Here is a 15341-nt window from a genome sequence, read left to right on the forward strand (position 1 = left end):
CTCTACATAATTCTCCATTTGGGTTGGGCCCCACAGTTTGGCCAAACTTTTTTTTTTCTAACTGATTCTCATGTATCACATTCCATCTTTCATCTTTGTTCTGACTTTCCACAGACCATTGCCCAAGAATGAACTGCTTCTTCATCTCTACTTTTTAGAATCCTTAGCATTCTTCAAAACTAAGCTAGCTAAAGCCCTTCCCAATTGCTTACTGCTCTCCTTCCCAAAATACTTTGTATTATTTTCTAAATTTTTATATGAAGCTTCTGAGAGAAGCCACTGTTTCATGTTTTCTCTATATCCCCAAAGTCTGGCACCTATTAAGTTTTGAATAAATACTTGATGATTTTCTTACTTGTGGGTAATTGAGAAAAGCATACAATCCACTCACTTCTGCCTTTTCTATAAAAATACAATTTTTATTCCAAAATAACATTTGAAGTAGTATCTAATTTCTACTTATACTATGGTATATAAATAAGAGCAAAATTCAATAGTGTCATATCCAAATTTGGGTTATATAAGGAATCTTGTCCCTAGATTTCAGTTTTAATAATTTGATTTAAAAAAATTAAAAGTAGAGTATTGATAAGTTTACCTAACAATTCCTTTAAATCTGAATATGACCTGATTCAACAGAAGGCTGATTCAGATTTCTGCCAAGGTTATACATTCTGTTTTGAGTTTTACGTGTTTCTGTGTTTTTGTGCTGTCATAAGCTCCAAAGTGGAGGCTCATCATTCTGGGATGGTTTTTTTTTTTCCATTCCTTGGTCAATCCTCTAAACTTCCTTGCCAGAACTGTTTAAAGGGGTAAAACTTTTCCCCTCAACTCCCTATCATCTTAAAGTCAATAAAGCCAAAAGAATCTATTAAATTGGGATTACGGTTTTTTTTTCCTCCAAGAAAATAAGTCAAAATTTTGATCTGTAAGCCAATTTATAAGACAACCCTCTTTTTTTTAATCACAATCACCTAGAAACTAGATTTTTTTTTTGGGGGGGGGGCATGGGGAATAGGTACTAAAGTCAAAGTTCCATTTTGCAAGCATTTCTAACTTGAATTTGGGGACTGGATAATCTCTTGATTCTTCCTTCAACAAAATTTTATCCCCTCTGGTTTCTTTTTTTTGCAATATAGTATACTTTTTTTTTTTTTTTTTTTGACCTGTATGGTAACTTCTAACATGTAAAGCTTCTTTGTACATGCAAACCAGCCACTGATCTGTAATTTACTTTCTTAAAATTACCTGGGGCCATAAGCGGTACCATGACTTGCCCAGGATTATAAAGTATGTGCCTGAAGGAAAACTTGAACTCAGATCTTCTTGACTCTTGACTACATCAAGCAAATGCTTAAGATTTACAAAATATTTCATTCGATAATCCCAATAACCCTGTGAGGTAAATATTACAGGTATTTTCTCCATTTTACAGATGAAGAAAGTTAATCGTGTGAAGAACACCATAACTAGAAGTGGTCTCAACACTTTATAGATAGTGCTAACCAAGTCACAACTTCTTATAACTCATCAAATACTTGGAATTTATCTACTGAGTCAAAGATTCAATACCTCTCATGGTGGAAGAACTTCTCCCATATCAGCAGATGAAGCACTCAGAGGTAACAGAGGTTTAAAGGGACCTAATTATAATCACACAGCCAGAGAGTCAGCCTTTGAACCTGAGTCTCCCCTGCCTATGTCTCTAGTATTCCTTCTCCCATACCATGCTCCATTCTACACAAATTCCTGCTTATTCTATCAGCTCTCCCAAGGACACCACAGTAATAACAACATCGATCCATCTTTGCAATGGCGGGGTAGTCCTCAAGTGTTATATATTGCACATTATTTTCAGACTTCCGATTTGTTATGCTGATTTTCCCTTTTTTTTTTTTTTTAAATAAATACTTTTTTAATGGTTTGGCTGTGGATGGATACTGGAAGAAATTATGGTGATGTAAAAATGCATTAATTAAAAAGAAACTTAATCTCTAAATAACTCTATTCTTTTTTTACTGAATCAATTGTTTCCACCATAATTTAGATCTCCAGTAGGATGTATGCTCCTTGAGGGTAGCGAATGTACTCTTGTGCACACATGCTTTTGACATGGCAGATGCTTACTAATTTGAAAACAGATCCACTTTCCCACTCTCCAAAGCTGTTCCCTTCCACAGTTGATTTCATTTGACCTAGGATAAAAAATTCTTTACTCCCTTGACTGTCATTCTAGAGCTAGCCTGTGTACCACTCCATGCTCTGCACTCCCCTCTCCCTTTCCCTTCTACTTTTTCTGCTCCAGATTCCAAGATATCAGTTGTTGCTAGGGGTCAAAACTAAATACATTAAATATTCATGGAATAGAGGTAGGATGGTGGAGATCTTTCATATGGGAAGACCTGGGTTTGACCTTGCTTCTGATTGGTACTTAGCTGGTGACCATAGGGAAATCTTTCAACAGCCCCAGACAAGTGTTATGGAGTTGTTCATTGCATCAGTAAAAAAAGCTTCCATGCTAGGAAGTCCCTAGACTAACAAAATTACAGGTCTAGACCAAAAAGATAAATTCATGGTATTACACTTATCTTTCCCCAGTTCCTTTAGTCTTCAACTTTGACACCCTCTCAGTTTTCTCATTTTAGACCCTTTCCTTGTCTCCTGTTCCTAATCATCTTCCTCTTTCTTCACTACTTAATGGAAAAAGAAGTCATTCAAGCTGAGCTTCCCCAATTTTCTTATTCACACATCAAATCATTCCACAGCTCAAAATCTTTGTTGGCTCCTTCTCTGCCTGTCCACCAATCTAAATAAACTCTTTACCTTCGTATTAGAAGTCTTCCATAGTTTGTCTCCAGTTGAGCTTTGCAGACTCATCTTACTTCTTTTCAATTGTTTCAGTATGGGCTTTGCATGGTTTCTACTTACGACCCCCAAATTTGTGCATTTTGTTCAATTATCTAGGCCTGGCACAGTTACCCAGGCATTCATTTGCATGTCCACCTGCTAAAATCCTGCCTGCCCTTTGTCTAGTGCTCCCCCTTCCATGCAGTCTTGTTTCATGCCAGCTCTGAATGTTGCTTAACAATTTGCATTCCTCTGTGGACTCATGTTCTATTATAATCATTAAGTCTTATGGCCCTTATCAGTATACAAGTTTCTTGGAGTCAGAGAGCCTATTTTTTTTCGTTTGCTCAACGTTTATACATTGTGCTTGGCATTTCCTGAATAAGGCCCAGACCTTCTGCCTTCACCTTTACTGATATTATTTCCTATATATTTGAAATGAAACACTAATAATTACACTTGACAGTACTAAAAAGTAGTCATGGGACTAGTTTGGGGTTTGGGTATTGTCAATGAACTTCCTAATTCCCCTTCACACTGTAGTGTACTTTAAGTTCAGGAAAATTTTAGGATTCTGTTAATTTGCATGTTAAAATTGCTTTACAAAGTGACCTTTAGGCTCTTACATGTATTGTCTTTTCCCATTTGGTTTTTAGGCTCAAAGGCACAGGCTGAATTTCTTCTATAGATCTCCCATAGTACCTAACATGTGATTTTCCTATATTTACTAGATTTCTCCTAAAGAAGAAAATTTCTTAGATAACTAACTTCTCAGCTTGGCATTAAAGGGTATTCAAATATTCCTAACTATGTCCTCAGTAAGTCTATTCTCCTTTATTACCCTACACAGGAACTAATCTGACAACTATATTATTTCAAATATCTCACCATTTCTCACTTCTACAGCTTTGCTGACAAGAGTTCCTCATGCTTGCTATGTTGTGGGGTGGTTTTGAGGACAAGAATAGCATCTGTTTCAAAATGTTTAACAAATACTCCATTTGAACTTTAAACTCTTGGAGATAGGTGTTATTTGCATTTTACATGTGGAGAAACGAAGGCAGAGGTCGAGTTCCACAGCTTGCATCTTATGACCACTTTTGAACCCATGCCTTCTTGGCTCCAGGCACAGCATTTCTCCATGTGCCACCTGGCTTGCCTTTTAAGGATGGCCTCAGCACCACCTGGAGTAGTCACCTTTCGGTCTTCAACAGATCCCATGTTTCCCCTCTACCTTCCCTTGACTTTTAGACACGTTTTCTTGGCTCACTCCACTCTACGAACTCTTTAAAGTAAGGGGTCCCCAAGTTTCTGCACTTAGCCTTTCCCATTTTTCTCTCTGGGAGGCTCAAGTAACATCTCCATGCAAATGAGAAGATTTACATCACCTCTCCTCTTTTTCTGAGCTCCAGAGCTGCACCCCCAACTGCCTACAAGCACTTATGTGGTTCTGGGAAGAGCTGGATCTGAAAGATCCGAGTCTGAATTGGGCCTCAGACCCTAGTTGTGTGGCCCTGGACAAGTCACACCTGCCGTTTTCTCCCATGTTGTGGGCCAGCCTCTTGGCTTACACCTGCCTCTCCTTTCTCGGCCAGGATGGGCAGCAGGCCCTCCTGACCCCTATGCCAACACCACACTTCTCTATTAGGAACACCTGCTTTCCAGCGCTAAGCCCTTCTCCCTCCCAGCTTGGCAACACAACTGGGGGCCCATTTAGGTGAGACCTCCCCCACCCTCCACTTCTGACAATGCAAGACCTTCAAATACTACATAGAAAAGCTAGCTGCAGGCCATCTCTTGGATGTCCCCTCAACACCAAAAACTCAACGTGTAGAAAATCAATCTTTTCCTCAAGTCCTGCTTTTTATGTTGTTTTGGATCATTTTGTGTTCCATGTTCCATGTTCCAAATCAGTACATCATTTTTGCTTCTTGTCTAACCCATGACCAGGTGCTTCCAATTTCTCCCATTCACTTTTTCCATTCTCCCTGTGATCACCCTATTAATAGGACCCCTTTTATTACTCATCTGAAACAATGCTAACACCTAAAATGTCTTTCCCACCTAGTTCCTCCAATCCATCCCTATCACTGCTGACTAATTTTCTTTAGGCCTAAATCTAGTGTGCATGCTACTCAAAATATTTTCAGTGGCTTTCCACTGTCTTTAAATTCAAACTTCTTTTCTGGGTATTAATTTGGCATTTGCTTTTTCAGCTGTAATTCACAATTCCCTCTACCTACTTTAAATTAGGCTTCTTTGATGTTAAATGTCTTTAATATTTAGACTATTTTATCCTCTCCATCATTATGTCTACTTTGGCATACTTCTAAATCCACGATCACTCATGCCATCTCCCTTAGACCCCCTGATCTTCCTCTCTACCCTAGCTTTTCAGACTTCAATGTATTTAACTTGCACATGTCATTTCTTGGACTAGATCTAAAGCTCCATAAAAGCAGGGTCTCTTTCTTCCCTAAGCAGTAGCTCTCCCCCACACCTATCACATGGGCAAACACACAGGTGACCAGTGTTTTTTGAAGGCCTCTCAAAGTCTCCTTTATGAAAAGGTTCCCTTTACCCACAACAAAATATGCCCTTGCCTATAACTCTAGAGCAATTTGTGGCATTTAGATCCTATCTAGCTTAATCACATTGAATGTTTTATTTTTTCTCCCACCTCTTCCCCACCCTTCTTCATAACTGCCTTGAAGGCAGACACTGTGAATTACTCATCTTGTTATTACCAACCGTCCATAGCACACATTAGCTATTCCGTTGGTATGAACTGAATCAAACCAGATGGAAGATATCTGAGCATATACTTTCTCTGAAGATGTACAGTCCAGTCTCCTAGAACAGAATTCACTTGGCTGGAGGAAGACCTACTTGACAAAGAATAACCTTCTTTCTGCCTATCCCTTCATCTTCTCCCATGCAGAAGAGACAAAATTATTTTATAGGAATGCCTCTCTCCCTTGAAATATTACTTCATTTTCAAGCATACTCTTCCTAAATGCTTTAATCATACTTTAGAAAACATGACTATCACCTGCCCCTACCTGATACCAGTAAAATGTGCTAGTTCAGGTAAAATCAGCTGGGGGTGGGGTGTGTACCTTGAAGAGTTTAACTAACATCATGAGACAGCTTCTGGGCTCGAAGGAGCAGTTTGCCAGGTTGGGCTTGAGACAGCTTTGGGAGAATACTCTCTGACTCCTCAAGGGTCACAAGCAGAAGAGGTTTTGCCTCTGACAAAGAAAGCTGGAGTGGGAACTAGAAAGACTCAAGTGGAAAGGAGGTGGGTGGGGTTTCCTTTTCCCTTTATGTTCAGCCTATTAGAACTTTGAAATGGGACCATAAAAATACTTAGAACACTGAATTTATGATTGTGTAAGCTACTACCAATGATAGCCAGATGATTGATTTGATCCTCCCATATCCGCCATAGAAACCAAAGAGACAATCATCGGCAGGCTAGGAATGGCTGTAGCCTACTATTCAACTATGTCCCTATTCCATTCCCTACCCCACCCCCTCAATGACAGAAGCTAGAACCCACCCAAAACTTATTTAAGTGTCCCTGTTCCATGCTCATCCAAGATTCTAGACCAGGTTTATCTCTAATGGTCTCTCTAATCTTACTTTCTCCCCCCTCAATAAAACACACCAGCAGCTTCAGAGGACTTCTGGGGTTTTTTTGTGGGTGTTTTTTTTTTTTTTTTTTTTTTTTTTATTTCAAATACTGAAAAAGTTCCCTAGGCTCTTTGGGGCTCCCACACATTTATGCCTCCCTCCAAACTCAAAGCCCCAATTCCCACCACAGTGCTACTTTAAAGGGCCAGCAATCCTCCAAGACAGGTATGTTAGAGTTAAGTTTCCCAGCCTGCTTTGCAGAGACAAGGGAACTGCATTTGTAGCAGTCAGATCTGGATGGACAGTCCCATTTACCTGACACTAAATCACCCGACACCAAGCCCAGCACACAAGGCATTTTTCTGTGGAATTGGACTGATCCTTCCATCTTCAGTCCGTTTTCCCTAAAGCAACCCCACACCCAGCCATCACAACCAAGGGCTACAGAAAGAGGGAAGTCAGCAAATTTTTTTTTGCTCCAAGCCCCAATTCATATTACCCCATATTCCCACCCACCCAACCCCACCCTCTCAACCCCACACCAGGATTTCATAGAGATTTTTTCCCAGCAGATGTTTGGAAAAATAAAACACAAAAAAAGATTCAAGGTCTTGGTGCTCAACCCGAGGGGCTCCATGCGCTGGGACACCGTCGGGCAGGGGCTTCTGCCTCTCCGGCCCGCACCCAGGCCACCTCCTGACCCCCTAGCCACTAAGGCAAGGAGGGGCAGGAGCCAGCACAGGACCCAGGGGGGCAGCGTCTCAGGATCTGTCGGGAGCCCCGGGAAGCATCATTCAACTTGGCCACTGCGGACGAACACAGAAGAAAAAATAAAAACACTGTCAAGTAACAGGGGAAAAAATATGCAGCCCCATTCCTCTCCCCACCCCATAGTTCTGCTCCATACTCAACAACTGTTAAGCCACTTGGTTTTCTCCCCATCCCCATCCACACAGGGAAATTCTTTTATATTCCCCAGAGCAGCAAAGAGAAGAAGGAAGTGAGGAGGAGACAAATCCCCAATCCTCTCACAGTAGCCTTCTCCTTGCCCCTCTGCAGCACATGGGGATGCTCAAAGAAACAAAATCATCCTTTAGACAAAACCCAACAGTTATCTGGGGTTTCAAATTTCTTGGTTCAGAGCAGGCTCTATTTCAAAGATACGACTAAAACCATTCAAAATGGTCAAGCTGATTGAGGAAGCAGGACTGATGAAGTGGAGACACCTGAGTAGATGATGGAAGTTGACAGTTCCTTTGTTTGGATCTTACACAAAAATGTCTTTTGGACAGAACACAACCAAAAGTCCAAGTTATTTTGCAAAAAAGCCTTTCTTTGTTAACAAACTTATGGAACTCCATGTTGTGGGAAAAGGGCAGGCTGCTCAGAAAACGATTTGGTTCCCTGTTTTCATAATTCATAGTTCTCAGAAACAGACATGGAGGAAGGTCATGGAAGGTTTAATTTTCCTATCTCTTCTATGTATTCCCTAAAAGCCAAACTTCATGATGATCATCAGTCCTGAGGCCTCACACCGGGCAATGGAAAGAAATGAACAGAGAACTCAAGAAGATTGGAGATGAAAAGGACGTACAAAAATTATATATATATTTATATATATAATAATATATATGACATATTTATGTACAAAGTGGTCAGGACAGGTGAGGCAACTATACAGGGTGCTTAGCAATTCTCCCCTTCCATATGGGGCTTTAGATCTAAGAGAGCATGAGGAAATGGAGCAAGAAACACAAAAATAATTATATACATTTACAAGTGAGAGCCAGTAAAATTGTGGGTCAGAAAGACTGGCCCTCCTCTTTCCACACTCTTTAACTTTTCTAGTGGCAGCAAGAAATCTGACAGGCTAAGCAGGAGGAAAGCATATATACACACTTCTATATACACACATAATCAAGTTGATCAGTTAGTCATTCACATAAGCTGAGTGAACGGATTATCAGGATTTTTATAATAAAAAGGCAAGTAGGGAACAACCTTCACTCTGGCCCTCTCTGATAAGTAACAGCAATGAAGTGTAACCTGCTCAGACAATTCTATTCAGGTCAAAGCATGCATTTGTTCCTCCCTGACCATTTACAAACTCTTCCCTTGGCAGGTTTATGAATGAGCTCTAAGATGTGCTAGCCCTCTTTGCTCCCTAGTAGTTGGGAATCCTGACCCCTAAGAATTTAGGTTTTCTAGCCCTTCCCTATACTTCCCACTTTTCCCAGCCTCCTCTAAGGTAAGAGCGGCTGTTCCACATCTGTAGCCCTGCTGCTGCTCCTTGCCCTTTGAAGAGTGGGCCCTTCCTTTTTTTTTCTATTCTAGATCCCTAATAATACATGCAAACACCAAACTTTGCGTATTTATGATGAGCAGGCTCCTGCTTGCCCAGGGACCAAGCTCTCAGCTACTTTTTAGGCCTGGAGCTAAGGAGAGAAGATGAGTCAGAGGCAAACATCCACCACTGCTTTCTCCTTCATCTTGCCCCTGGTCCTGACATCAGGGGGCCTCTCCTGCTTCGGACAAGCCCCAAACTTTCCCTTCTACTCTCTACATGCAATCCTTAATGGAATCAGCCTACAGCTCTGCCTAGCTGAAACCTACATCAAGCAACTGCTGAACTGCAGAGTCTATCATTTTAAAATCACATGATTAACAGCAAAAAGCTTTTCAAGCAGAAACTCAAGAGAGCTAGAAGCAACTGGCTAGTCCAACTTCTGCAATTAAAAAGAAAAAAAGGTTAAATAACTTGTTCAAGGTCACACCACCACTCAGTGACCAGAATGGTAGCAGAACTCAAGCGATGGCTCAGGAGTGAAAGCGGCTGCTCCAACCACACCAACACCCGGCCACATGAAGGGAGGGCAAAGGCCGGCCTTGACGAGACACCTTGGGGAGGAGGGGACAGGCAAGCTTTTAAGGTTTTGCACAAGTCCAGGAGTTTCCTCCCTCTCTCCAGGATTCTCCTAACCTATCCCAAGGGTGCATTCCATCCAGGCCACCTCCACCCTCTGTCTGCAGAACTTGTCCACCAGGGATGCCATGTCTACCACAAAGGGATCTGACTCATTCCCTCCCACTCTTTGGGGTAACCTCTTCTCATAAGAAAGGGGAGACTGCCTTGCCTCCCAAGTTATCAGAACAAGTAAGTTTTTGCCATCATCTCAATCCAACACCTCTTACTAAGGAGGATTTCCAAGGCTGCGGGTGATGCCCTGAAAATCTTCCATGTGAACAAAAGATCATGAGCTGAAATGAGAACCTCTCTTCAACGCACCTGCCCCCTTCCTCAGCAGCCTCCAGCTACCAACACCAGGTCCAAAGTCATCTCTCCATTTGCTTGCTCCCTTTTGATTAGATTATTGTGAAGATTTGAATGACTAATTGCTCAGCCCAGCCCAGCCTATAATACAGAGAAGTCCGATGGTGAAGGAGGGGGAGGGGAGGGGCACAGGTTACCCCGCAAGCTTGCTGGTGACGAGGGAGGACTTTCTCTGGGGCAGGTCCTGCGGTGTGGGGATATGGTCTCCTGTCACTGAGTTCTTGTCTGGTCCTGCACTTGGCAGCTGTTTGTTCTTCATCTTGGCTTTGGCCATGTTGTAGTCTCCTGAGTCAAAGTACTTTTGCTAGAAGACAAGAGGGAAACATTGAGGAAAAAGTGGGATCTAGGACTTCTGTGTTGGCTCAAAATGGAAATAAGCACTCTGACTTTCCTTCCAAACTCTGTTCAAAAGTCTCATTTACCAAGAAATTAGCATCCTTGTGATTTCTTACCACTTGCTTATATATATTTTCTTCATGTTGTTTATGCTTCTTTATCTAAATCTTTTTCCTGTAATCACATCTAATTTCTTAACTTTACACTCTGAATTCCCAGAAGACAGGAACCATGTTTCCTTTTTCCTCTTTAGTGAATACCATAGCACTCAAAAAGAGAACACAATCAATAGCAATGAATGAATGAGGGAGGGGAGGAGGAGCTTTACTGCTCGATCTACTGGTCAGTCTTTGGTAGTCTCATCAGTCAGCTGGAAATAAACTCAGGCTTTGTAGAACAGGTTCAGAGCTGAAATGAACTCCCTAGAAGTGAGAAGCTGAACTAGTCTTTGAGGAAAATCTGGTCTCTCTCCTCTTTCCTCCACACTTTTCCATTGCTGAAAAATGCCTCAATTCATATTGTTCTTAGCAAGATGACTCAAAAGTCAGTATTTTATCACCAAGAGTGACTAATACTCACTAACTACGTTTCCCATTCCATTTACAAGAAGCACCTTCCAGTACCTTGGGAGCCAAAGAATCCTATACAGGCAGCTATAAAATAGAACCTCTCCTTCCCAGGGGGTGGGGGGAATCATTCTGGAAAAGATAAACTGGCTTCTAGAGGGAGTATTAACAAAATCTGGAGCTATCTTCAAGGGGCTGAAGGAGTTTTATTATTCACTGAAGGAGGATTTCTATGGTAGGGATGGTTTGGTCTTCCTTTCAATAAGGCATTCTCAAATACACACAGCTTAGCCATTATTTTTCAAATGTCAAGTGTGCAGATATCCAGAACACAGTGGAAATAGAAACTTTTTTGGGGGAGGTCAATATCCTATTTTTTCCTACCATTTTTTACCCAGCTAAAGGAAACCTCCTTGGACCCTCTTCTTTTTACCTTTTTTCCAACAATATCCTATTACGCTTCTTTAAATTCTGACATGCCTAGAGGTGCCATTTCTGACTGATCCAGGTGGGATATATCACAAACAAGAGTTTATAATGTTCTAGTTCCAGAAAAAAGGACAGCAAGACATCAACAGCCCTCTTCCTCCTCAGTTCTCCTTCACCCTCCTCCCCACAATGCCTTCACAATTTATAGGGCCCAAATGGCAAACACATAACAGAAAAAAGAGAAAAGGTAGTGCCTCATACCCCCTTCTGGAGTCTCTTCATGAGGAAGTCTGAGCCCCCAGGCTTTTGTCCCAGGCTTGGGTATTTGGCCTTTAGCTTTGCCTCCTCAGCTCTCTCGGGGAGAATACCTTCTTTCTCCTGTGTGTCCTGGAGAGATAAACAGGAACCATTTTGTCAAACTAAGGACCAAGTAACAGCTGCAGTTAAGACCACCATTATCACCCACTCCCTACTCCTGTTTAAAGAGTATCCACAATGCTTCTCATAAATCATTGCTCAAATCCATGAGGGTGAAGACAATCCCCATCCTACTGCCCAGGGTAAGAAGAGGTGCAGCTCACACCATACCAGTCGATCAACCCCACCAGTTTACAAGCCCTGGGCAGGGGTCAATATCAAACTGCAGCAGTTTTAACCATGGAGCAATTCTTATGCTAAAATGAGCCACATGGCTCATTCTCAACAAGGAAGTTCAAAAACCAAGGAAAAGCTTTTGGTGCCCCAAGATAAAGAGGCTACCTATACTAGCAAAAAAAAAAAAAAAAGGGGGGGGGGGAGGATAAGATAAATGGAATGCCAGATTCTATATAGAATTCTCTCATTTTCAGAAGTTTTAATAGTACCGGGCCAATAAAAGTCCCACCACAAAACTGAACTAATTTCTAATTGCTCCTTGACCAGAAGCATGCTACTGCCCTCTGCCTCATTAGCTTTAACCACTCCTCCTTTTCATTTTTATCCAGTTAGATATCTTCAGCCCTTAGCACAAGGTCTGACACACAGTAAGCATTTCATAAATGCTTGTTGGTTGAGTGACTTTCCTGTTTCTGTCCAAGACACCACCATACTAACTCTGTACCCATGTAACCTTGAGCAAGTCATATTACTTAAGTGTCTTGTTTCCTGAACTGTAAAAATAAAGATGTAGATTATATGACCCTTACAGCTCTGAAATTAGAATCTTTCAGTAATCCATTAAAAATTTTGGTGTCATCCTTGCCTTCTCACTCTATATTCCATCAGCTGTCATTTTGCTTCCATAATATCTTTCTTATCTATACCCTTTTCTCTTCTACACTGCTACCATCCCAGATTTGTAGAGAAGTAGGCTGGATGCACTGTTCCTCTGGGAATGCTACCAAGCTTTTGCTCTATATTTATTTATCAACATCATCCTAATTATTACCTTCATCATTTCTCACCTGCACTATTGCCACAGCATCACAATTGGTCTCCCTGCCTATGTTTCTCTCTTATTTCCAATCAATCTTCCACATAACTGCCAAATTTATATTCCCAAAGCACAGGTCTGAACATGTCACTGCCCACTCTAGAAGCTTCAGTGGCTCCCTAATGCCTGAAGGATAAAATGCAAACTCTTGTTTGATACTTTGATTCAATCTAGGATTACCTTATCTTTTCAGACCAGTTATACATATTTCTCCCAATAAGCTCTATCTTTCAGTCAAACTGCCCAACCCATCTGCTATGCCTCTTAGGTGACATTCTTCCTCTGGTTTTTCTGCCTGAGGTGCTCTTGCTTCTTGTCTCTTAGGACCCTTAACTTCCCTTAAGGTTCTATTAAGAGACCTTCCCTAATGCTACTGGAAGTAACTTCTAAAATCCTCTTTTTTTTTTTTTTTTTTTTTTTAATTGTGCATATGCTATGTATTTATGTCTCTGTGCACATTTTCTTCCTATTTTAGAATGGGAGTTCCTTGCGGGCATGACTACTTCATTTCTGTCTTTGTATGACAGGGCTTTCCATGGTCTTGAAAGAACAATATCTATTAATTAATGCTAACTGAACCATATGTTGATTCAGTAAAATACATAAAGAATCCTACACTACTCTACTAGGTGCTGGAGATACAAAGATGAAAATGAGCAATATTTTAATCTTAAAGAGTTTACATTTTATTGGGGGAGAAGAGAGGAAAAATGGCCAGAGGCACCAGAATCTAATCTTGGAAGAAGCAGAGATTAAGAAGGTACAGACAGGAATTGGGGAAGCTTATTCAAATGCATAGAGGGAGATGTAATAAGGGGAATAGCTAGTATTATAATTTAACTGGACTATAGGGGGAAAAATATGACGGTTGGAAACAGACCATGAAGTGCCTTAAATGCCAAGCAGAATCTGTATTTTACTCAAAAGGAAAAAGGAGTCACTAAGCTTTTTGACAAGGATCCAGTCAGATTTGTGCTGGCAACTGTATGGAAGATGAGCGGGAGAGGTGTGGCTGGAAGCAAGGAGATCAATCAGAAGGCTACAGTATTAGTTCAAGTGAAAGGTGGTGAGGCCATAAACTAGGTGGCGGTCCAGGGGAGGTGAGAGAAAGAAGTCAGATTTGAGAAATTGCGTGAAGTCAACTGTCATCTTAGCAACTGACAGCCCAGTGCCTGGCACACAGTAGGTGCTGATTGACTATGGTAGCTGGCCAATAGTAGGTTCTGCCTCAATACCTTCAACTGTATACAGGGCACAAAGAGGCCCCTTTGGAATTTACTCACAATGTTGGAAAGGAAACAAAGGGTGACAATTTGGAGCTGTGAAAGACCGAGTGGGACTAGCTGTGTGGCACTGAGACGCTCTCTTCTCCACCCCACCTTTGCTGGTCCCGGTTCCTGCTACTGTTGGGAATGGGGGGAAGGGAAGATCCTCTGAAGCTTTTTTGTTTCTTCCAAGGCCTATCTCAACGAAACCTGAAGCCTTCTCTGCCCGATCAGTTGCCCCGGCAACTCTCTCTCGGCCTCCCGCTACAAGTCCTAATCAAGGCCACGCAAGTCCAGCCTGGGTCATCTCAGTCCTGGCGGTTCGGGGGCCGAGCTCACATCAGGGAACCTGATCGATCCACGGCGCTGAAGGATGGATCTGTTAAACAGCCGCCTGCCCTGCTGGCGATGACCTATTTGGCCGCAGGGAGGGCCTGCAGCCCGGCGCCGCCCCCACGAGCCCTCAGCCCCCTCGCATCCTGCGCCTCTCGGTGGGGGTGGAAAACAGATTGTCTCCGTCCTCCACCAACACGAATCTCCCACTTGTGAGAAGCCTCCACCTTAAATAGACGTGACGCGAATCGCCGCCCCCACCAGCCCAGCCGACTGTTTAGCGGCCGCTCGCCGGGTAGCGGGTGGAGGGCGGAGAAGAATGAAGGAGCGTAGGACTCAGAGACCCCACGCGCCGGCTCGGCGTCGCGGCACCACGCCGCCCCCGGAACACACCAGACCTTTAGCCCACTTCATTCACTCAGCCTCTCCCAGCACCCGCCCGACGCCCCGCTCTGGCCAATCACAGCACGGCTTATCCCAGTTGAGCGACAGACCGGCCGGCCAATTAGGATGCAGCGCGGTCCTGACCGACAGGCAGCCTAACTAACCCGAGCTCAAAGGATCGGCGGTGGTGGGACTCACCGTACGCGACGAGGGAAGTGGCCAACCCGAGCCGAGCTCGGGACCCTACCCGCCAATAGACGCCGGGGGAAGGCCATCTCTTGCCCCAACACGGTCGCCCTGTCTCGCTCCCCACCCCCCTCCATTTCACCTGCTTCTCCTCTCCGGTCTCCTCCGAGGGGTTTTCAGCCTCCTGTTTCTGGGACATGGCAGGGCCGGGGCGACGGGAGTACGGGGCTCGCGGGGTAGCGAAAGGAATAGGGAAGGGGGAGGGGAAGCGGGGAGAAGCTGCGTCTGCCTGCCCGGCTCCTGTCACTGGGGTAGCTCAGTCAAAATGGCGACCCGCTCTCGTGACGTTTGACGGCCTCTGCTCTTGGGAACCAATGAGGTTCGGGCGATGGAAATGACGTCACGACTCACCAATAGCCGCTGGGCGAAGGTGGGCTCTCCGCTGATGATGGGTAGTTCGCACAGCCAATAGGGTAAGAGAATGAAGGCTTCTGACTAATAGGAAACCTGTGGAGGCGGTATCGGAGGCGGGGCTGCTGTTGCTGGGCTCTTTGGTC

The 15341-nt window shown here is 43.2% G+C and overlaps 1 protein-coding gene across 1 annotated transcript; it reads right to left on the reverse strand.

The window, feature by feature from the left end:
- Positions 1-1886: 1886 nt before the first annotated feature.
- On the reverse strand, positions 1887-15120 carry ENSA (endosulfine alpha). Its single transcript, XM_003769912.4, has 4 exons — positions 14927-15120; positions 11407-11532; positions 9952-10118; positions 1887-7289 (listed from the first exon to the last, which is right to left on the reverse strand). Exons 1-4 carry the CDS (start codon positions 14981-14983, stop codon positions 7274-7276), a joined length of 366 nt encoding a protein of 121 aa, XP_003769960.1. The 5' UTR covers positions 14984-15120; the 3' UTR covers positions 1887-7273.
- Positions 15121-15341: the final 221 nt, after the last annotated feature.

This window comes from Sarcophilus harrisii, chromosome 4 (genome assembly GCF_902635505.1).
Source record: "Sarcophilus harrisii chromosome 4, mSarHar1.11, whole genome shotgun sequence".
In the NCBI taxonomy this organism is placed as follows: Eukaryota; Metazoa; Chordata; class Mammalia; order Dasyuromorphia; family Dasyuridae; genus Sarcophilus; species Sarcophilus harrisii.